At 33.8% G+C, this 23,364-nt stretch overlaps 3 protein-coding genes across 3 annotated transcripts; 1 reads left to right on the top strand and 2 right to left on the bottom strand.

The window, feature by feature from the left end:
- Positions 1-4,389, top strand: LOC145582635 (transmembrane emp24 domain-containing protein p24delta9-like). Its single transcript, XM_081639614.1, has 4 exons — positions 1-361; positions 456-665; positions 3,926-4,002; positions 4,079-4,389. Exons 1-4 carry the CDS (start codon positions 158-160, stop codon positions 4,221-4,223), a joined length of 636 nt encoding a protein of 211 aa, XP_081495740.1. The 5' UTR covers positions 1-157; the 3' UTR covers positions 4,224-4,389.
- Positions 4,390-5,563: 1,174 nt separating this feature from the next.
- On the bottom strand, positions 5,564-12,928 carry LOC145581472 (serine/threonine-protein kinase VIK-like). Its single transcript, XM_081638475.1, has 11 exons — positions 12,512-12,928; positions 10,900-10,974; positions 9,929-10,045; positions 9,115-9,209; positions 8,875-8,995; positions 8,694-8,773; positions 7,626-7,685; positions 7,321-7,442; positions 7,155-7,240; positions 6,962-7,077; positions 5,564-6,139 (listed from the first exon to the last, which is right to left on the bottom strand). The coding sequence occupies exons 1-11, from the start codon at positions 12,824-12,826 to the stop codon at positions 6,013-6,015; spliced, it is 1,314 nt and encodes a 437-aa protein (XP_081494601.1). The 5' UTR covers positions 12,827-12,928; the 3' UTR covers positions 5,564-6,012.
- Positions 12,929-14,553: 1,625 nt separating this feature from the next.
- On the bottom strand, positions 14,554-20,521 carry LOC145582634 (uncharacterized). Its single transcript, XM_081639612.1, has 5 exons — positions 20,039-20,521; positions 15,747-15,846; positions 15,536-15,671; positions 14,970-15,065; positions 14,554-14,877 (listed from the first exon to the last, which is right to left on the bottom strand). The coding sequence occupies exons 1-5, from the start codon at positions 20,427-20,429 to the stop codon at positions 14,755-14,757; spliced, it is 846 nt and encodes a 281-aa protein (XP_081495738.1). The 5' UTR covers positions 20,430-20,521; the 3' UTR covers positions 14,554-14,754.
- Between the last annotated feature and the right edge of the window lie 2,843 nt (positions 20,522-23,364).

Raw genomic sequence — 23,364 nt, 5'->3', positions numbered from 1 at the left:
AAAGGTTCCCTTCCCTCGTACTCTCCTCCTTTGACTCTCTTTCCCCCAATTCATTCTCTCTCCTCTATATCGACTGCGAATTCGACGCAGTTTTACGAGCTGCTGCAATTTCTAGAGAGAGAAATTCCTCAAATCAAATCCCTAGAATTCAGCGGAAATGATCCAAAGATCATTACAAATTTTCGTAATTCTAGGGTTTTTGCTCACCATTACCCAATCCCTTAGATTTGATCTTCAATCTGGCCATACTAAATGCATTTCCGAAGATATCAAGAGCAATTCCATGACCGTCGGAAAGTATCACATCGTCAATCCCAATGAAGGTTATCCTTTGCCTGATACTCACAGAGTCACTGTTCGGGTAATTTTGATTTTGATTTTGTTTTGTGTTGGTGAATTGGAAACCCTAATTTTTGTGATTTGGAAACCCTTATTTGATTTGATTGTGTTTGTAGGTGACGTCGGCGTATGGGAATAACTATCACACTGCAGATCATGTGGAATCAGGGCAGTTTGCGTATACTGCTGTGGAGTCAGGGGATTATATGGCGTGTTTTTGGACGCCGGAGCATAACCCGCCTGTTACTGTAACTATTGATTTTGATTGGAAGACTGGTGTTGCTGCTAAGGATTGGGGTAGTGTTGCTAAAAAGGGAACCGTTGAGGTAAATTTTATTTTCATAGTGCTCCAGTTGTGTTTAATTATATTGTATTTTCTGTTTGATGAGTTAGTTGTTGCATTTCGTGTTGCGAAAAGGGTATATTGGAATGAGGATGATGATGAATTGACTATGAAAAAGGCTTATTATGTTGAGTTGTGAGTTTTTGATGCTTTGATCATTCTGGTTGCTTAGCCAAAGTAGCTAATGTTGTACTGTAGATGAGGGATTGAGAGTTATGCATTGCATTGTTACCTGATTAGAAAAAATTCATCAAAATTTGGGTGGGAGAATTAGCTCTTTATGCAATTGTATAGCTTGAATTGATTTACTCTGAGGTCATTATATATTCAGATCTACCATCTAGCCCTTCAAGATTCTATTTTTGGTGGCAGTTAGGGTCATGATCATGGTTACTTATATTATCGTTGTAAATTGACGATTTTTATGTATGCTCTTGGTAAGAAGTTGATTTTTGTCCCGTAATTGGCTACATGTTCAAACATTAGGAAATTTTCAACATTTATAAGTTCCCATGTAACCCTTATGTATGTTTGGATAGGAATAGTTGGATGGTAAAGGAGGGAAGGGAAAGCGAAGGATATAATTTTTCTTATTTGGATATGACATAGGGAAGGGAAAGGAAAGGAAATGGAGGGATTCATTGTCCTTCCCCTCTAATAAACTAAATTCCTCTATTGTTGGAGAGATGAAGGAAGTTGGAGAGATGAAGGAAAATGGAATGTCACTCTCTCCTTTCCCTAACCACCTTTTTCCTTCCCCTCTCTTTCCCTTCACCATTGTTATTCAACCATAGTGTCAATGATACGTAATAAGACTTCCATATATACTGCGGCGGTATTGTAGATATTTTTAAATTTTAGGGAGAGATGGTTATTAAAATTGAGCTGCATTCCTTAAGAGTGATCCCAAATCAATTGTTATCATATAGGGATTGCGATATAATTTTCTATTTCCATTACATGCAAAGAGAATACGAGTTTCCAGTGTTGCTTCCTTGGATTTAGCTTGCACAAGTGTCCAACCCTTCTCTGGATGGATGTAGATAGATTGAGAGATGGTCTTCAGTTGCCTTAAAACACTTCTCTTTTTTGTTAGGAAACTATAGGGGTTTGCTAATGGTGCTTCTGATATAGATTTGAGCATTTGCTTGGAGTTTTGAGTATTGGTGGTCAACGGCAATTGAGTTGGGACAAACATCAAAGGGCTTTACTCCTTTTGGACAGGGCCATTGGCTTTAAAAGTCATGGGTTATTATAGCTTTTATCGAGAAACCCAACAATTTTAAAGGATCATTCCTCATAGGGTCAAGATTGACTTCTTACCTCATTATGGCTTTCTGTGTTTTGAGTATATTTGTCTATCTTTTGATTGTTGCCATTGCTAACAAGGATGATGCTAGTCAATGTTTTAGATGATCTATATCTTGTATTTTGGGCTAAATAATGCTGAAATTTTTTGCCAATCAAAATATTTGAGATTATCTAGGAATACACATTGAATGCTGAGATTACGCATTGAATTTTTGCTAGTCAATCCATGATCAAAAAAGTGTTTGTGATTGTTCTAGAAAAATATGAAACAAAAGATAGGGTAGAGCTAGGATAGTTATTGTATGAGGTCTACCCAACGCTAGATGCAGAGTGTATAATAGATCAATATGAACATCATGAGCTTTGCCAAAATAAAACCAGTTGTTGCTGATACCTTTTTCTCCTTCTTCCATAATCTGAGTTCGTCTAAGGAAGAGATCAGAGGGCCCTATGGAGAATGTGGTCAGAAATCCATAATAGAGTGTAATGAACTGGATTTTCTGCTAACTTAACTCACGCAAATAACAGGAAAATAGAGAGGAAAATATTGGTTCTTTGAGTGAACTATATAATCTGATTTTTGTAAATTGATTTAATATGAAGAATTTATAAAGATGGAAGCTTTAATTTTGGTTGATAATGGTGGAAGGGTTACAAAATGATAGGGCTAATAGCTTTAGGCTATCACACTCAAAATAGCTTGAGGCTATCACACTCAAAATAGCTTGAGGCTATCACTCTGTTTAGGTTTCCCTTCAATACAAATTTCTGCCTCCTTCTCCATATCTCTCTTCCCTTTTTATATTTACATCCTTCATCCCTAGGATGTTTCTAGACTAAGTTTTTGTCTCATGTGCACAGGTGGCATCTTTGGTTCATTTCCTATTTTCCCATATTATGCTAAATTTGATGACTACTAACATACTAATTTACCTTTAATAACCTCCCCTAAGTCAGTTCATTACAGGGAGGGGAACCTGCTATGTTCTGTAGCAGGAACTGTTTGAGAATGTCGTGCTGTGCTTGATTGATACTTCCAACATCCTAGTGTTCTTGTTTGACTTTTAAGTTTAATAGATCCTTCCTAGTTATCTTATTTTTTGTCATTTTTTTTGAATGATCATGTGTCAAATAAAGGAAAGGAGGACATTTTTTATGCGAGAGGTTTTTTTTCTGCAAGTTGTTATAGCTGCTTACTATCGTCCCTTGTTCTTTATACATTATTGTCTCTTTTTCTGTTTTTAGAGATATTGCTTTATATTTGTATGTATACAAAGGGGGACGTGTTTGATGCTCCAAGTATTGTTTTGGCCTTTTATGCATGAACGCAACAATTGTACACGTTGGGTTTGGTTGTTTTAATAGAGAAAAAAGCTTAAAACACTTGGCATCTTTGAAACTGAATTTTTTTTTTTTTAAGGTCTTGGTTCATTAGAGGGGCAAGACCGCAAGAGAAACTAATATACACCTCTGAATTAGTTCTTACACTTCTTTTATTGTTTATCGCAGATTTGTCTTTACAGTGTTTTATTTAGAAAATACCCACTTTTTAGATATTGAAATTAAAAAAAATAAAAAAAAATCATTTGCTCTTTCCATTATCAGAAAGTTTGGGCCTCACCCTCTCTCACATTCAATAAAAAAATGATTCAATCAATGTTATTTTGTTATCTTGAATTAAAAGGACTTGAAGTACGTATCATGGTAAGAATTATGTGATTGTGTATTGTTGTCTTTTCAAATTCAGCAAAGAACCTTTTGTATGGAGTTGTATATTGTAAAATTACTTGCCATGTCTTGTCAAAAGTTTCTCCACCAATTAAGTCTCTTTAAATGATGGAAATGGTAATTATCTTATTCACTTTTGTTATATTTATTATTATTTTCTTATAAAAAATGTGTAAAAATTAAACCTAAATTTATTCTTATCAGGTCATGGAATTGGAGTTAAAGAAGCTAATGGATACTGTAAATTCCATTCATGAGGAAATGTTCTACCTCCGTGATAGGTGAGTTTCCTTTTGAATTTACACAAATAAGAAAGGTTTATGTAGATTGCTAAAAAAGATTTTATTTGATCTACAGGGAAGAAGAGATGCAAGCTTTGAATAGAACAACCAACTCTAGGATGTATTGGTTGGGTTTTCTTTCATTTCTTGTTTGTTCAACTGTGGCTGGTTTGCAATTTTTTTACTTGAAGAATTTCTTCGAGAGGAAAAAGTTGTTATAAGTTAGTTAATTTTAAAGCATTACTGTAAAATTTTCGAGAATGTAATATTATCTATCGAATAGTCAATCCACTTGAATTTTACGGAGTATGTTTTTCAATGAATATTTTTGACATTTTTTTAGTCATTAGTATTTTTGTTAGTTTTTATTGGCATTTGTCGATATGATCTTTTCATCGTGTTAGGGGTTAATTGTTTTTAATTGATATTCATCCGTATATACCTTTTCATCGTATTAGGGGTTAATTGTTTTTAATTGATATTCATCCGTATATACCTTTTTTTGACGTGTTCATTAGTATATACTTAAACGTGTGTTTGAATGTTAATATGACTTTGTCAAACATAGACTTTTTTTAAATTAAATGCTGACAGTACGATCCTAAGACTTTTAGCCCTTTAAACGTAAACCTTTCTTTATAGTGCATAGTTGAATACGTTTATGCTCAAACATGTGCATTGAAACAACTACAAAGGCAAATAGATGAAACAAGAATGGAGAGAGTGCCGTTAATCTCCCCTCTTTCTTTTTCCTTACGTATTAATAACCAATTTTAATTTGGAAATGGTAAATGAAATGAAATAGTGCTAAGCAATTGTCATTTAACAAAACATTTGCTCCTTGTTAAAAACAAAAAAAAATAAAAAAAATAAAAAAATAAAAAACACAAAACATTGCTCCCATTCTTTAGTAGGAGCTGCTTCTACACCTATTATGTAGAGGACTAGAGGTTTGCGCAACCAACCTTTAAATCAGAGGAAGTCATTTCTTACTTAAGAAAGGTTAAATTTTTATAATCGTCTGCCCTCAAGAATTTGCTTTGATAGGTGTTCTCCACAGACATAAAATTGCTTACACGATATTACCCCAACGCCCCTGTCCACGATGACGAGCTGGATAGCCTCCAATGCAACAGTCTTATTCATCCTTGTGCTTCTTCCAAAACACTAATCTTATGTTCCTAGGATTAAATAAAAGGAAAGGGAAAAGAAAACTGGCAGCTGGTTGAACTAAAGAGGGGTTTAAACACTTGAAAATTAAAACAGATTCTTTCTAAGCTTCTATAAAGATCAAAACCCTTCATTGAAACTCCAAAGTCAGCGAAATATAGGACGAGAGTAATTTACTTTGTAGCATGTTCAATCATTTTGGTAGTGAAAGACTAGATATCAAAACTTTTAGAAAATACAATGGGTCTTCTCGAGAAGTAGGTGTTTTACATTTACAAAAGAAACATTTATAGCTGTCCCTCAGACTAATATCATGTTTCAAAGTGTCGATAACAGCAAGCGAAGGCAGAAAAATAAGAACTCTAATGCAATTGCACAACACAGTCTCAAGTGCTGCTAACTTTATCTTCTTAAAATCTACCAAAGAAGGCAGTTGTCATTTACAAGGCATATGAAAATGAAATAAAAAGAAGTCAAATAGCAAATTACAAGTGTAGTACACAAATAATACAATATACAAAGAAAATAAAAATATTGTAATTTATAGGTATACACTTCCAGTCATACAATAAGCCCATCCATGCCATATATGAATCAGAATGAATATTTGGAGTCGGAAATCTATAATGTTTGAATAGGGTTGTGTTGGCTAGAATCTGATATAGCTAATGATTCGATTAAAAATAATTGAAGCTAATAAACAGGTGTAGCACTCTTCAAAATGAACAAGGGACTATTTATCTAGAAATGAAAATACCTTAAGCCAGAATTGGACATCAACAGTGTTGGCATGAATAACTAGCTAGTTGTCAGACCATGAGCGTCATAATGCAGAGTTTGTCATCCAGAAAAAAAGTGCCAGTGATGCTCTGCTGGAAGATTGTCCTTAATTTTCTCAAGTCTCTTAAGAATCTCCAGAAAGGTAGGCCTCTGGTTCATATCAGCAGCCCAACACTGTTCAGTTAACCTGTATAAACACCCAAAGACTTTAAGCATCACAAGGGAAAAGCTTAAAATCAGCAAATTTCATTGTAGAAATACACAGCATCACCGTCTATATCCAGATAAGAATCATGATTCATGATCACCCACCTCAGGTAAGAATATGTTCAACCCCCACCCCATCTCCACACACATACAGTCAAATATAAAATTCCAAGCGACATTGTAAACAACAATAAAAAAAGAAAGGGTAAGACAACAGGATCATAACTTAGGAACAGAAGGACAAAGAAAGTTGACATTTGGTTCATTGGACAGCAAAATATACGTAAACTTCCTACAGCACCAACACACCCCCCCCCCCCCTCTTCCTTCCCCCCAATAAGAATCATGATTCACGAGCACCCACCCTAGGTAAGAACGCCCATGTTCAAACCCCCAAATTCCCACACACAGGAAAAAAAAAGAGGTGCCAACGAAACAGTGAAAAATAATGAAAAACAGAGTAAGACAACAGGAACATAATGTATGGACAGAAGGATATAGCAGACAATAAACATTTGGTTCAATGGACAGTAAGCAATAGCAAAATGAGAGCCCAAATATTAGATACGCGTAAACTTCTGAGACCATCCACCCCCCCCCCCCCCCCCCACCCCAACACACACACACACACACACAAACCCTCTTTGAATAGAATAAGATTGCACTCACATGGTCTGACCACAGCAACCAGAAGTCAGAAAAAAAGACAAAATTGTAAGCTGAAAGCTCCAAGGTCAAGCAATACACAAATGGGTAGAAAAATGATAGATTTCGCAAATATTGTACTTTAAGTTAAACTTACTCTTTCAAATCTGGGACAAACCCTTTGGATTTAATGGTAGGTCTATGTCCTTCAGCCACATATCTTGCTGCCTCATATGGTTCATAACTTGACAAGGGAGGCTCTCCCTCAATCATCTGAGAAAATACAAGTTTATGAGGAATAAAGTTGAATATACTGTAACTTCCGTTCAACATCAATATAATGAACTCACCTCATATAATATCATGCCGAAGGAGAAGACATCAACCTTTTTGTCATATTTCCGATGCTTGAAAACTTCTGGAGCCATATAACGGTCTGAATTTATTCAATCAAACCATTAAGAACGAATATGCATAAATAATATACCATCAAATACTAAAGTACAAATTACTCACAGCTTCCTGTCTCCCCAGTCAATTTATATACATCATGAGCATGTTGTACCCTGATGAGCTTGCTCAGTCCAAAGTCTCCGACTTTTAAATGGTCTGCATTAGAGTTGACTAAGAGAACATTCCTGAAATCATTGCCAAAGCAATAAAGGTTATCAAGAATTACAATGAGTGTCAACCACATCTTCTAGGGAGTTAAAGACAGTGGACATACAGAAGTATGCTACATGCACAATGTAAAATATTCCATAGGTGTGACCAATTCAAGCCCTCACCCTTAATAGAGTGAAAAACACAACTGCACTAACCTTGGCTTTAAATCTCGGTGGATAATGACATTAGGTTCATTATGAAGATAAGCCATTCCTCTGCCCAAAAAAATAAAAAAAGAATTGAAGATGTGAGATTAACCAATTTCACAATTTAACCACAAGATCAACAGCATAAGGTCTCCAAGATAAAGATCTCAGACTTAAATAATCGTTGTCCATAACTGACCATCACAAATTAAGTTTTTGTAGTCTTAAAGGTTGATCCTTGACCATCAATAAGTTATACTTCATCAATTCTAAACATTTTCACCATTTACCTTATGAGAAAACTTGAATACTGCATCATTTAGAAAATTGTATACCTCCATATACAAATCTACACTGCACACACCCAATATACCCTTGTTAATACTACTCACTTTCCAATATACCCTTGTTAATACTTGTTGCTTTCCAATATACCCTTGTCAGTACTTGTTGCTTTCCAACGCTTGCAATCACATGGGTAACTGGACAATTTAGCCTTTCTTTCGATACTTATTTATTTTCTAAATCCCCATGCACTCCACTCATGGTGTAATTTAATTAGAATGAAGTATAATTGCTATATATATAATAGTAAAACATGTCTAATAATAATGATCATTTTTATTTGGTAATAATACATCATAATACTAATTCTACCAGTCTCAAAATATTACTTCTTTTGTTATTTTTTAGTTGACACATTTTGACTTTTGACACCATTCATAAACTTCACTTTGACTAGGTTTTGTGATTTAAATTTATGATAAAACATATTCATGTGGGATCTTATTTGAATCGTCTCAATGTATATTTTATCAATATAAACGTTTTATAGTTTTTACTTGATTAGAGATATTAATAGCAAAATTTGTGCATTGGAAAACGTGATAAAAAAACATGTCAACTAACAAAAACGGAGGAAGTTTAAGAAAAGTATTCCCTTTGATTCTAATTGATGGTCCTATTCAGAATCTTTAGAGATACCAATGCTTACAGAATCTAATATTTTAAGAATAAATATATACTCATGTGGGATCTTGTAAAAGAATAATTGCACCAAACAAAACTCTATAATACCTTGCAATGTCCAATGCAAAATTTATAGCTGTTGATGGACTAAGAGCTCCCTTTTCTTTAAGATACTGATGTAGATCACCCTAGAAGAGAGAGATATATATATGGATAATCATAATCAACAGCTAGTCAGTAATACATTAAGAATGAAGCAGGTATAGATATATATTTGCAAGCAATATACCCCTCTCAAATATTCCGTGATCAACATCAAAGGCTTTTTCTCAGTCACAGCTCCAAGGAATTGTACAATGTTAGGATGACGAAGCTTCACCAGCAAAATGACTTCATGTCTAAAATCCTGACTGAAGAAGCAAAACGGAAGTAAAAACCAATACGTATTTTTAATAATAATATACAATAATAGAATTGTCTACATCACATGCTCATCTAAAAAGATCCCATCTTTGAAATTTGATCTTACATGACTAATCTATCATCTGAAAGAGATGGAAGTATGCGCTTAACTGCAACTGGAGTTCCTCGCCAGTAGGCTTTCAAAATCTCACCAAATGATCCCTGCAGGAGTCAAATTATCAAAGGTAAACAAAACAAAGAAAGTACTAGAAAATAACCGCCTTGATGCATATGCAGCATTGACTTGAAAAATTAATAACACAACCAAGAAGAGCCTAAGATTGGTACAATGGATTACCATCAAGTTGACAATATTCCTAAGGTTCAGATGATTTCTATCTTTATATTTGCTTCACAAGAGTATCCACTCCTTTTCTCCTATTTTTTCAGAATTATTTTCTTGCATGTGGAAGGATAGTCCCCCCCCCCCCCCCCCCCCAAAAAAAAAAAAAAAAAAAAAAATCCCCCACCTCTCCACCAAGCCATGAATTGATGATCACCACCACCCTATTATTTTAGTACCTAATTGATACCTATTAGTCTATTACCTGTAATTGTTTCACTTAATTTCAAGAAAAGTTACCAGGAAGTTGCGCAAAGAAAAGAAAGGCACCATTACTCCATAAACTTCTCCACCCCACGTATATTAGGAGCTGTAAAGTGGTCAATTCTTTAAAGCTAAATTTCATCTTCAATCTTTCATGTTCATTGAGCATCACAATGGGTAATAATTAATCCAATCAGAAGATAGACAGGAACAACAAGAATAGAATTAAAGATAAGCTGAAAAAAATTTAACCTTTTTAAATCATAAACTAGACATTATTACAAGTGGTCTGAAGCTACTTATCACTAATGCAAAGATAGAGTCACACTCACACCTTTCCAATTATTGCTGAGTGCGAAAAATCCAGCTCAGAAGGGTCAATCTCCCAGTCACACTTGTTTGGTTGGGGTGGGGGCACAGCTTTTGGTTCAAAATGGCTCCCATTTTGTCCCTGAAAATTGAAATCACTCAGAGATCATGGAAATTACTAACTATTATAACATGAATCCAAACAGAGCAGAGGCTCAAATTAGTAACACTGAAAATGCTAAAACGATCGACATACATGCTTCTGTCCATAAATGCAGTCATGAGAAGAAACAACGAGTAACAAATTTGAGTCACAAAATATTATCACAATTTCTATACAAATAGACACAAGAAAAGCAATAATGTTGATGAAAAATATAGCTTCCAATAACAGACACTATTGACATTTTAAGCTAAGGAGTTTCTTCTCAATAGTCTACAATGCACAGGCAACAGTGATTACCGGCCAGTACCTATATAACATCCACATAAATGAGAAAATTTAACTTCCAAACATCTGTGTTTGGTACTTCACACTACTTTAGGATAGACATATCAGATTGAGTTTGTGAAAAAGTCCAAAGCAAACTTAAAAATAATTAAAATGACACTGGTGAACCACATAATCCACTCTTACGGATTTCCATATTCAAGGTAGCTTCATTTCATACAGTTCTATAGTTCATAATATTAAAGAAAGTTCTAATTGTGAGCTAATGACCTTTCAAAGAAAACAAGTTCATAAGTTCAAATTATTTCAGTCTCTAACGGCAAGCTAATGACTTTTCTGAGAAAAGAAATTCACAAACAGAAATACTTTAAGCATGTCAATGGATAGGGAAGAACCAAAAAGGCATGTTACAATTCAGAGGATAAGGTGCACAAGATAACTGAAATATATATTTCCATCTGAAGAGCACATACACCATGGCGTAGCTACAATTATAAAGACAAATTCATAAAGAGGACATACAAATGCACCGGAATTAAACTTACATAAGATAAACCGCCATATGTTTTCAAAAGCTCAAGCATTCCATGTTTTTTTGCACCTTCGGCATCAGCTAGAGGCTGTCATGAAACAAGAATCTATTTTAAAATGCAATCCAGCTAGTTTCTTCTTGAAATAATAATTAAAAAAGAAAGACAACAAAGGAAACAGCAGCATCCAGATCACAATATGCCATGTAATAAAAGTGACGCTTTAGTCTAGGCGTCAAGAATTTTACCCTTCAGAATCCAATTCAATGGCTCAAATTTCATCGTTCCCTGTACCATACTACACCATATCATTACAGATTTAAACCAATGCCAGTAACTAGGCTTCTGACTAGGACAACTTAAGGTGGGAAGGAGCAAACTTTTTATAGCTTTAACCAAACAATTTTGAAAGAAGCACCAGAAGCAACTAAGGGGGAAAGGGGCAAACTTATTACAGCTTTAACAAAATAATTCTGAAAGAAGCTATTTTAACCTTACAGCAACAATCACAAGCGGAATCAACAATGTCGCCTAGTTAAAATGTTCTTGAAGTAGGTCAACGTCAAGTGCACATTGTGAAAGATAGCATTTCATAACATAACATAGCATTAAAACCTCAGAGAAAAAAGTTAACTTTAGGCCCGCAAATTAAAATCAATTAGTTCAACATCTAAAGGTGAAACTTGATCAAAAATTAAAATCATTAGAATTACTGAAATTTGAAAATATATTTTTTTTAAAAAAAAAAAAGAAAAGTGATTGAATAAATTAACCAAATCAATTAGTGATTATTATGAGAGGAAAATAATATTTCTATGAATTCCCACCCCTGGCTTCATTTCTGCATGACTCGACAAGATAAATAAGGAAAGGGAGGAAAGAGAGAGCCTTCAAAGAGAAAATTAGCTCTTTTCATTTCTTCTAATAGTTTTGAACTTTAAGTTTAGTTTTAGTTAGTAAATTCAAAAAAGAAACAAATCGAGTACGTGACAAATTGGTCAATAAATCGCTGAGCAACAATTAAGAGACAAAGAAAAAGAATGTTGAGAGAAAATTTATGAGTAGCAAATCAGCTTTTAGAATTTATAATTTTTGTTCACTTAAAATAAATTTGGTACAAATATTTTCTAAAAAGCATTGACATTAGTAGTCATCTCATCAATCAAAGTTGACATTAACAAAAGAACCTTATCTCAAATTCATCAATAATCCAACAATAATCGTATCTCATAATTTTGCATTTATTCGAAAAGCAACCGCAATCCTCAAATCTTACTGCAATTACATAAGTAGAAACAGAATCTGGCACAAATTATCTTTGTTCTTCTAACATTCCAAAAAAGACAGCTAAAATTCCAAAATTAATATTCTACGAATACGATCAAGAAACTTCACCGAAATTCCAAAAATCACAAACAAAATACCTAAATTCATACATTTACCAAAATTTCGAAAATCATACTAAACAATCAAGAATACCAAATTTCAACATCAATAATTCCAAAATAATTGCCAAATTAAGCATAGATTACCAAATCAAAAACATTGAATTTCCGCAAAAAAAAAAAAAAAAAAAAAAAAAAAAAAGAGAGAGAGATTTTATGAAATAATAGAGATCGAATAATACGGTGTTCCTCCAGCGATCTTGCGCGTTGACATCAGCGCCAAAATCAATCAAACACTTAGCAACATCGATCCAACCATGAAGCGAAGCAACATGAAGAGGAGTTCGATTATCGTAATCCCTAGCATTGACAAGGGTAGGATCTTCTTCTAGAAGCTTCCGGACCGCAACGGCGTCGTTTTGATGAGCATGCCATAGAATTGCTGACGTCTTGCTTACCCTAGCTTTATCCTTATCCTTTTGCTTCTCCACTACTTTGGTCGGCGGTGCTCCGTCCATTGAAGGTGATTCCGACGAACTTTCTCCGGCGTCGCTCATTCTCCGGTTGATCTGGAAGAATAGATTTCAAGGAAGAGAAAGGAGAAAGGGGGGAAGTGGAAAATGTGTGTGTATCCGTTATTCTGTTTGTTGGTTTTGGTTTTTTTTTATTTTTTATTTTTTATTTTTTTTTATTTATTATCTTTATTTAATTACTCGTATTTATGATACACGTATTTTTTTCTAGTAAATAAATAAAAATGAAACGGTATTTTTATAAATTTTGTTTTTTTATTTCCTAAATAATTTGTCAAATGGAATAATTACTAGATTAGATTTGATTCGTTCTATATTTGTATTAAATTAATTATCTTTTCATTTGCAACTTTTTGTTTAGATGGGAGTGCATTTGACATTTTGACTCCATTTTAGTTTAAATTATTTATTATATAAAATGTGGATCATGAATTCATGATAACATGATACGAATAATTGATAAGAAGTGTAATCTAATATGGAGTTTATGTTGAGGTATAATCTTTTAAACAAAGTAGATGAGTGTTGATAAAGAAGGAAGAGGGTTAAACTTGACTACTGCACTTCTCATTATGTAATTTTGGGATGTAGTTTTTTTGGAGTGGTAAAGTGTATTGGACATGGTGTAGTTTGTTGGTCTACTCTCTGTATTACTATTTTGTCCTATGCTTTTAAATCTTATCTTAAATTTCTAAAACTATAGATTGTTTATATCTAATAGTATTATGAATACTATTAACGTATTATTTACAATTATTTTAGTACTAGATTTGTACAGAATTAAAAGCATCTCTGATGGTTTATATGAACTTTTACAATATAATAAAGCATCTAGTTACATGCTTACCTTTGAAAAACATAAAAAAATAAAAAAAAAAATAAAAAAAAAAGAGCAACTTGCAAGTTACTGTGGCCTAAAAATAAGTCATAAGGGTTATGAGCAACCTATGAGTTATTGTAGCCTAAAAATGAGCAACTTGTAAGTTACTGTAATCTAAAAATTGAGTCGTAACAATGTGAGGATTTAAACATGTGACCTATTGTACCAAGGCCTTCAGTCTTACACATTAGGCCAAGACCTTATCAATACTTATATATTAGACCTTATTTAGTTGCATATGTAGTTGAGTATCTTTGTTATCCTTTTATCATATTTTTAGAACGTAAGTCTTTTAAACCCAAACTCCTTAAATAAATGATAAAAAGATAAAAACAATATTCGAATTGTATAACAATACTTGTGTACAACAGAAGTTGATTACAACGTTAAGCGTCTGTGATTAAAGTTGATGACAACATGATTCATAATATATTCATAATAACAAATCCCTACTTGAACAGTTTGAAGACACTTTCAACTTGATTGAAAAAAGGACAATGAAATCATGGTTATCTTCTGCAACTAGCACATTCTTAGAATCTTAGCCAATTTTGTTGAATAAATTTACGAGTGAATTTGTGGCAAAAACAATTGACAATGACATTTTAGCTTGCTCCGTCCAAACAGTGCTTTCAGTGATGCATACCGCTTGAGCTCTTATCTCATTGCAACTATTTTATTAGGTGCTGTACGACACGTTAATTTTTTATGAATCTTTCGTAAGATAAAATATAGTCATGTGATGATCTTGTTACTACGGAGTATATTATTATTTCGTGTTGTAGTGCTACTATCTCTCTATGTGGGAAAAGTCAACTTTGACAGTGCAGCCACTCTTCAAAGCATATTTGACACCACCAGGGGAAGAGAATCAATGGCGAAATTGAAGATGAAGATTGCATTTAATATAATTACATTGATATATGACTTGTAGTTGTGTAACTATATACATTATAATCACTATATACTACATTATGTTATATTGTTCTGTAGGATTCAGATGTGAAATCTGTGTATACATGTTTAATTTTCAAGTCTGTCTTTCTATACAATGCTGCAGAGATGAACCATGTTAGTCTTCGAGGGACCGCTTCCGAGCTCTCAATTTAAGTTGGAGGCTTTCAGGCTGAGGTGGAGTCCTGCCTCTGCGGAATAGAACAGCCAAAGCTCTTGACTTTCGGCAAAGATCGAATACCTGTACAATAAATATTTGCTTCAGGTTTTAATGTCGGACAGTGTTTAAGTAGAATAAGTACACTATTGGGAGGACAGGGTCTGGTTTCTTACAGACGATGCTTCTATCTCAGCAACACCTTCACAACCTTGACCACCACCTTGCATTAGGTCACAGTATCTTACCGCTTCATTTTGGTCTTCAAATATCTGTAGTGACACAACTGCTGATATTAGAAAGAACAAAATTCCATATAGACAATAAAGAAAACAAACAGGGACATTGGAGACAAGTAGTAAGCTTCCCAGTCACAATTCATCCATGCCAGAGCCCACGGTGCATATGTTTAATTTTCTTCTCCTTAACTTGTTGGAGTGTCATATCCACAACGAGGTTACTTTCATGCATAGCCCAACAGTTGGGAGGTAAATTACTAAATTTCCAGCATTTGGATGCATACTTTATAAATTGAGAAAAAGACAACTGCCTGATTCTGTGTACCAAACAGTTTTGCTAACAAAAGCCTTCTTGCATAGGGAGGTATATATCTTGCAAAGCATACCAGAAACTATCCACAGTCTCAATATGATGAGGATTCAGAAGCATGATACACCCAAACTAACCCCAAGTATAGCACACAAAACAAAACAAAATTTAAGAAGGTAGGAAAGAGTCTTACAAGTATTCCCTCCCTTACATCCTCCACGACCATTTGAAACTTCTTGCCACTTCTTGACTGCTTGGTCTGACTGCCAAAGTCGGAGCTCAATTTGTGGCCCTTTGAAAACAATAACCCAAGCTCCCTTTCAACTTCACTGTAACAGGAAATCTAAACGTTAACATGGAAACAGCTAACTCATTTTGGAGGTAAAAGGCAAGGAGTCACTAACCTGCGATTCCTTCGAGTTTTCATTGTGCATAGTTGGTTTTCCTTCTGGGTTAGGACATACACAGGTTTTGTAGTTTCCCTCCATGGATTATCATCCAGCACTAAAGAAGAAAGAATGAACACATTATTTCAAGCAACAGAAAAGCAATGTATGATCTTAATCCGCCAGCTATATTGCATTATTGCTGAATTCCACTGAATCACTTGCATTATGAAAAGCAGCAAATACATTAACATCCAGATTCCAGAACACACTTTCATTGACTTAGCATTCTTTCAAAAATTCATAGTTGGCAGTCTACCTCCGTTGCCTCTTTTCTAGTGTTCTAATGTCCTGTATGGCTCAATTCTTATTTAATAATAGACACACATGCATGTTATGTCACCATAAATGCTTGACCACTAGAGCAAAGCAAAGTACATACTTCCTCCATTTCTTTATAGTTGCAACACACACTTTATCACGGTATTTAAGAAAAGTGAACTTCACATCATGTAATACACTTAAAATGGGGTTACGTGGTTGTTAAGAATATAATCAAGTGGGCTATGAGCTTTAAATAAAATTAATAGCAGAATTTTCATCATAAAAAACTTCCTTTCACATTGTATTGTAACTAGTGTGACATTTCCATTTTAGGGAAGTATTGCAACTCTAATAAAACAAAAGTAGTATAATATTGTACGAAAAATATATAAATATACTTTAACTATGGGTGCCAGCTTAGGGCATATAACAGGCCATGAATTTGGGCCACAAGGCCAGGCCTCCACCAGCACCCCCTCTCTGGCTCCACCCTTGGGTGCATCAACTTGCCCTATAAAGGTATGGCAATGTTTAACTGAAAGACACCATGTAATGCATTAGATTAATGGGGAGAGGCACTATAGTTAGTACAATATGAATTGTATTTTGAAAAGGAAGATAAGTGAGTTAGCGGAATAATATAAATAGAGCACATTAAGTAGAAAGAAAATATGAACTGATGAGCGTTTTATTTCACTTTGATTAGTTTTTAGTTGGGAGAGTTCAGCCAATCAAAGTTAATACAGCTGATCAATTCTATTAAGAAGATTACATAATTTGTCATTTAATGCCACAGGTAGCCCTTTGAGGAACTAATTTACCAATTTGCTTTTAATATTCAACAAATTTACAAACATAACGCATAATACACTATACACCTTTGCTCGTATATAACAGATATATACTCGGGCGTATATAACAAACAAACTGAGGGAAAACCATCTGTGTTGGTTTGGGCATGTAAGACGGAGACCCGAGGGTGCAACGGTACAAAGAGTGGAAGGGTGGGACCATGGAGGGGTTAAACAAGGGATAGGGAGACCGAAAATGACTTGGTCGGAAGGAGTTAGGAAGGAAATGAAGTTTTTGGATTTGCATGAGAATGAGGCATTGGATCGTAAAGGATGGAGGAGGAGGATTTTTGTCGATAATTACACGAAATAATCAACTTTGGTTCATGTATTCGACCCCACTTATGGGATTAAAGCTTTGATTGATTGATAACTCGAACACATTCATGCGAGACAAAAGGACTAATAGCTAGATTGTTCGCCACATGTAATTGAGTCATTAGGAATTGAATTGTTTTCTTAGGTTCCTTGGTCACACTGTCACAGTGTGTTTACCAAACTTGTGGGCTCTCTTTCTAAGAATCGTTGCTGCTCGAGAATACACTTATTTTAACACACTGTGTGACCAGCCACATGAAAATTTATGTCATATGCTACATGTACCTTCCTACCAGGTTGCCACTAAGTCCAAACCCACTCGGTCTTCTTGTCTTTCTCACAAGTAAGCATAAGAGTTTACTCACTCTTGCAATAAACCAAAACCTTTATATAGTAGCCCAAATACAACCACTTGGCCTTAGTATTCTTTCAAATATCAAGTCCATACCAACTCCACATCCTACTAGTCATAATTTTCATGTTATACCATGACTGTCGCTTCATTGGTACATGTTTTACAGAGTACTCCCTTAAAAAGACTTAAACTTGAGTAGAGAATTCAAAGTAATATCATTCAGAATTTTTCAACAACCCCTCTACAACTTACTATAACAAGTACTAACAAGACAAGGCAATGAATGATCACCATAAAAATACTTAATGAATGTAAAAAATGTTCACATTGGGACCTAGAGATAAGAAAAGATGTTGTAGCCTTTCTAGGTTGCAGAACATCATCATATCATTCGATTGAAGAAGTTCTGACTTCTAAGTCAAAAATGAAAGGATCATGGATGTAAGAGAGGGAATGAATTACATCACCCTGTTTGGGTAATAATTTAATTATGGAACAAAGTCACAAGGATAATGCAAAGATCCAGAACCCACACAAAGTGTGATATGCAGAAGGGATTAGGTTCTTCACCTCAACTCACTTTTCTTCACACCAGATATCCTTTTGAGACACACGGTTAGACTGAAGCAAGGATAAAGAGAACAAAGTAGACCCATTTATTGAGTGGATTCATGCGACCATACATAGTTATGTGTCCAACAGTCCTGCTCAAACTGAATTTTTTTAAAGAATGTAGTCGATCTCCAAGTGTCTAGGTAATCCTTGAACAAACTATTGTTACTTTCAAAACAATGACTCAGGCACCCCCTGGAGAAACTAAACTCTACATAACAGTGAATCTGAAGTGACCAATGATTAATATACCTCATTACTTCCCTTTGATTCTTCTACTAGTTTGTTCCAATAAAGTTATAAAGATTCTCTGCTTTATAGCAATTAAACCATAATTTAATTTAGTATCAACAAAAAAAAAATGCCTTTCTCGTTAGAAAATATGCTGTGAATTGATTTTAAACATTCTCGGCTTCTTATAAATCTAAGTGCCTTAAGTCCATGATGAATATAACTCCACCTAAGTGCCTAATAGGCTACCACCTCAAATCTCAGCATCGAGGACAATTTGTGCTCTTTGAAAAAAGTGATCTTATCACATAACACATCTTACTATTGTGAATTATTCCAGAATTATAAAACTTTGATCCCCATCTTTAACATCAAACTCGAGGTAACCAACAAAGACAACAATTCAGCCCAACTTCAAAAGTTTGCAATATGCAAATATCATGATAAAAGACCTAAAAACCACCATACATACCATCATATTCTTATCTTAATTCTGAAGATCAACAAATGAGCCATATTCATAGCTACTCACAATTCCCTGATCAAATGCTAATAAAACAGATGAAAAACAAAATCTAAAATTCAAAGAAATGCCCAAGTCCCCCAACAGCTACTAGTTTTACTAACCATATTGAACAACTCACATGTACAGTTATTGACCTTTTCAAATGGGTCTTGGCTGCACTTATCAAGAAAGAGGAGCATTATCCACTTTAGTCCAGAGTCTTTTCTCAAAACCAAATTAGTAAAGGGGGTAGCTCCTCGAGCTTATAAGCAAGCTATCATCTTGAATTATCTACTTTAGTCAAAATCTCTTTTCTCAAATCAATTAGTAATAGGAATAGATCCTCAAGCTTATAAGCAAGTTATTATCTTGAATTATCTACTTTAGTCCAAAGCTCTTTTCTCAAATCAATTAGTAATAGGAATAGCTAGCTCCTCGAGCTTATAAGCAAGTTATCAACTTGAATTATCTACTTTAGTCCAAAGCTCTTTTTCTCAAATCAATTAGTAATAGGAATAGCTCCTCGAGCTTATAAGCAAGTTATTATCTTGAATTATCTACTTTAGTCCAAAGCTCTTTTCTCAAATCAATAAGTAATAGGAATAGCTAGCTCCTCGAGCTTATAAGCAAGTTATCAACTTGAATTATCTACTTTAGTCCAAAGCTCTTTTTCTCAAATCAATTACTAATAGGAATAGCTCCTCGAGCTTATAAATAGGTTATCACCTCAAATTTTCCGCTTTATTCTGGAGCTCTTTTCTCAAATCAATTAGTAACGGGAGTAGCTCCTGGAGCTTACAAGAATGTTATGATTACAAATTATCAACTTTACTCCAGAGCTCTATTCTCAAGTCAATCAGCAATGGCCAATGGGAGTAGCACTCTGAGCTTATAAGTTGGTTATTCACTAATTCCTCTTCTCCGGCAAATCATGATGAGAATTTTCACAAGAGGTTTCAAAGATGATCAAATACTAATACTAACAAACATCTTAATACTTTTCAATTCCAACAATCATAATTATAAATATAGCCCAAATCAAATCAAATCAAAACCTACTAAAACCTAAATTAAACCAAACAAAACTCAAATCAAATTGAACAAAACAAAGTACCATCATAGCTGCTGGAATCTAGTGATTGGTGAAGATGGCGGCGAATATCGTAAGCACGAGACGAAACCTGCTTGACAAACTCATCGGAAGTTCCGGGGATAGTTCCGTCCAACTGCAAAGCTTTATCAACCTCGACATCGTCAGTATCAGCGTCACTACCGTGTTTGACATCACCGTTGAATCCGGATTCGGTATCGGAGTTGTCGGAAGATTTAGCTAGCAACACCCCAACATTCCGCCGCTGCGAAAGCGAGGAATCGGAAGAAAGAGGAGGAGAGAGAAAAGGGCGATTGTGAATGCGAGGAGGAAAGGGGTAGTGGAGAGGAAGTTTGAGAGTGTGGGGTGGTGGTGGTAGCATGATTGAAGGAGATACAGAGGACAGAGAATCCATTGTTTTCTCTTGCTTTAGAGGTTTCCCAATTCTTTGGAACAACTTCTTGCTCAAATTTAGGGGATGTCAAGCAAGTTCGAATGTAGATCCTTTGTTTAGTAGAAGGGGCGTTTGGAAGACCTGATTATGGGGGGTGACTCTAGTAGTAGGGTTTGATCCCACAATCTCTTGGTTGTGAGATACAAACTTGACTACTAGACCAAGCTGATTATTGGACGAGTTGGTGCGGGTAGAATGCACACATTTGGGTTAAAGGAGGTCTTTTTTTTTGACGAGAAATATAATACGTACTAGCTTAGGTCCCGTGTAATGCACACTTGTTACTAAATTCAATATATTGTAACAAATTACAATGTTAATTCAACAATAATTTACGTAAATAATACCAATGTTAAGGGTATTGACGCATTTGAAAGTATTTAAAAAAATTAATTAAGGTTTATGGGGTTTTATTTTGACAATTGTTTTTTTATTTTTTTGAATGTTTAGATTAATACCTATGCTATTATTAATAATTCAACTTTTAAGCGTAGAAAAATAAAGTATATAAATATACATACATATGTTACCAAATGAATTTTCATTTTTTATTAATTGAAATAAACAGAATTACAAAAATAGTAAAGTTGAAACAAAGGGGAAAAAAACAACATTATAGGACTCTTGTATAATAATATTGTAATAATTAATAAATTGCATTTTTGTTCAAGAAATTTTGATAATTACTTAATTTATATTCATTTTATGAAAACAAAATATATGATATAAAATATATGGTTGTAAAAACGGAAAGAATACATTATAGGTTATAATAGCTTTTAACCAGAAAATGATATGTGTCAATTCCTAGTTCCGCTTGGAGGAGAAAATTTTAAAATAGAAAATGACATGTGTCAAAACTAATTTCTCTTTAATTATATTGTTAGGCTCTATTCACTTCATCTTACAAAAATAATATTCAGTAAAATTAATTTTAGTTTAGTAAAAATAATTTTAGTTCGGTAAAAATCAGTAACTTTATAAAAGAAATACAACAGAGAATCAATAAAAAATAATTTCAATTCGGCAAAATAAATTTTAGTTTAGTAAAATTAATTTCAGTTCAGCAAAAATATTATTAGTTTAGCAAAAAATAATTTAAGTTTAAAATAATTTTAATTCAACAAAAATAAGGTGAAGTGAACGGGCCTTATTGATAGGAGCGGTTATGAGCTAGCTGCTAGAGAATCTTGGAATAAGTCAATTTATTTACTGTATTATTTTATTTATTTATTTTTGTAAGGAAGGCAAGTATACGTATGTAAATTACCAAATTGTTTCGGTTTTTGCCTTTTTGGAAAAAAATACCAAAATAGTGGTCATCTTTTTGTTTAAAAAAAAAAAAATCAATCACATTCACTCTTACGCAAATACGCAATACTCATTACATAACTACTACGTATGTAATAAATTACCAAATTGGTTCGGTTACGGCTGGTCCACTTAAATTAAACTATTCTCCCCATTTTTTTTATTTGTTTTATTTAAAAAGACATTCTTAATACGAGTAGTATAAAATTTAAGTCAATTAAAATGATTTTTATAAACAAGTGTATGCCATAAGTTATACTCCGATATATACCATTTCTATTTGCCAAAATTGACTAGAACAACACAAATTATTGCTTGGGTGTGTACAATAGCGCGAATTTTAAATGGAGCAATGAATAACACAAACTTTGGGGGTTTGATGCGGTAAATGATATAAACTGATTCCGGTGCCGGAGATTCCACTGGATTCCAGTTTTTTTTTTTAACTATACGGTAAAATTACTCGCTCCCTATACTTAATTTAATTTCACATTATTTTTCCCACTTTGATCAATTATATTGCATCTCACAATCAATTTTAAGTGAGAACAACAATATGAAATAAAGATAGTACACATTTTTGAAATAAAAAATCCAGAAGAATCTAGTAAACTCCTCGAGAAATATTTTCAAAGTACATCATTGCATTATTGGAGATACTTCGAATGGAACATATTAATATAATTGACCATAAAAGTTGAGTGATTGAATAAAGTATTAAAGTCCTAGCTTAGTTCTATAGTTTCATTACGTTGAATCAATCACATACCTAAAACGAACAAATAAACTAGTGAAACTACTTTAATGATAGAAAATCTTATACTTAATGTCAATGCAAGTTTTTTAAATATTTGTTGAAGCTAAGGAAGGATACGTACATATTTCATGCACAGTACTCACTACGTAATTATATATATGTGAATTTTTTTTTTTTTTTTTTACGAGAAGGAAAAGGTGGATTTCATTAATGAAAGATAGTCAAACGGCATTTACAAACAATTCCTAGGAAATCTAAAATTCCAATACAAGTACAAATCACCTTAAAACTAGTTTACATCGCAGATTCGATCAACAATCGCCTTAATAAAAAACTTCATCGTGAATAAATTAAAAATACCACTTACATTAATTATAAACTTCATATCTAATTGTTTCATAAATCACTATAAATATTGTTGCATGGTAAAGACATGAAAGATATAGCTTAAGAAAAAAAAAATGCTACTTCTAATATTGACAGCATTTTTAGTCATATTTCTCTTGTTTCTTATTCAAAAATATGGAAAATATCAAGCATTATTTCATCTTCCTCCTGGACCAAAAGGGCTTCCCTTAGGGCCTGTTCATATTTACTTAATTTCAGTTCAGTTCAGTTCAGTTCAGCTCCAATCAGTTCAGTTCAGTTCAGTTCAGTTCCAATCAGTTCAGTTCAGTTCAGCTCTTAATTTCCCTCTCACATAAAATATTCATTTCAGCTTAATTCAGTTCAGTTCAGTTCAGTTCAGTTCCAATCAGTTCAGTTCAGTTCAGTTCAGTTCCAATCAGTTCAGTTCAGTTCAGTTCAGTTCAGCTCAGTTCAGTAAAT

This window comes from Chenopodium album, chromosome 15 (assembly GCF_948465745.1).
Source record: "Chenopodium album chromosome 15, dcCheAlbu1.1, whole genome shotgun sequence".
NCBI lineage: Eukaryota > Viridiplantae > Streptophyta > Magnoliopsida > Caryophyllales > Amaranthaceae > Chenopodium > Chenopodium album.
Note: the sequence above shows the minus strand (reverse complement) of the source record. Positions and strands in the feature narration are given on the sequence as shown.

Bases quoted from the DNA above. Each gene is read 5' to 3' on its own strand.
- LOC145582635 (XM_081639614.1), top strand. From the start codon at position 158: ATGATCCAAAGATCATTACAAATTTTCGTAATTCTAGGGTTTTTGCTC. The intron at 362-455 runs GTAATTTTGATT...TTGTGTTTGTAG, and splicing joins CTCACAGAGTCACTGTTCGG to GTGACGTCGGCGTATGGGAA. The intron at 4,003-4,078 runs GTGAGTTTCCTT...TTTGATCTACAG, and splicing joins ATGTTCTACCTCCGTGATAG to GGAAGAAGAGATGCAAGCTT.
- LOC145581472 (XM_081638475.1), bottom strand. From the start codon at position 12,826: ATGAGCGACGCCGGAGAAAGTTCGTCGGAATCACCTTCAATGGACGGA. The intron at 8,996-9,114 runs GTAAGATCAAAT...TTGCTTCTTCAG, and splicing joins TCAGATGATAGATTAGTCAT to TCAGGATTTTAGACATGAAG. The intron at 7,443-7,625 runs GTTAGTGCAGTT...CAATGATTTCAG, and splicing joins CACCGAGATTTAAAGCCAAG to GAATGTTCTCTTAGTCAACT.
- LOC145582634 (XM_081639612.1), bottom strand. From the start codon at position 20,429: ATGGATTCTCTGTCCTCTGTATCTCCTTCAATCATGCTACCACCACCA. The intron at 15,066-15,535 runs GTAAGACTCTTT...GTGTCACTACAG, and splicing joins ATGTAAGGGAGGGAATACTT to ATATTTGAAGACCAAAATGA. The intron at 14,878-14,969 runs GTAAGAAACCAG...TTTATTGTACAG, and splicing joins CTGAGATAGAAGCATCGTCT to GTATTCGATCTTTGCCGAAA.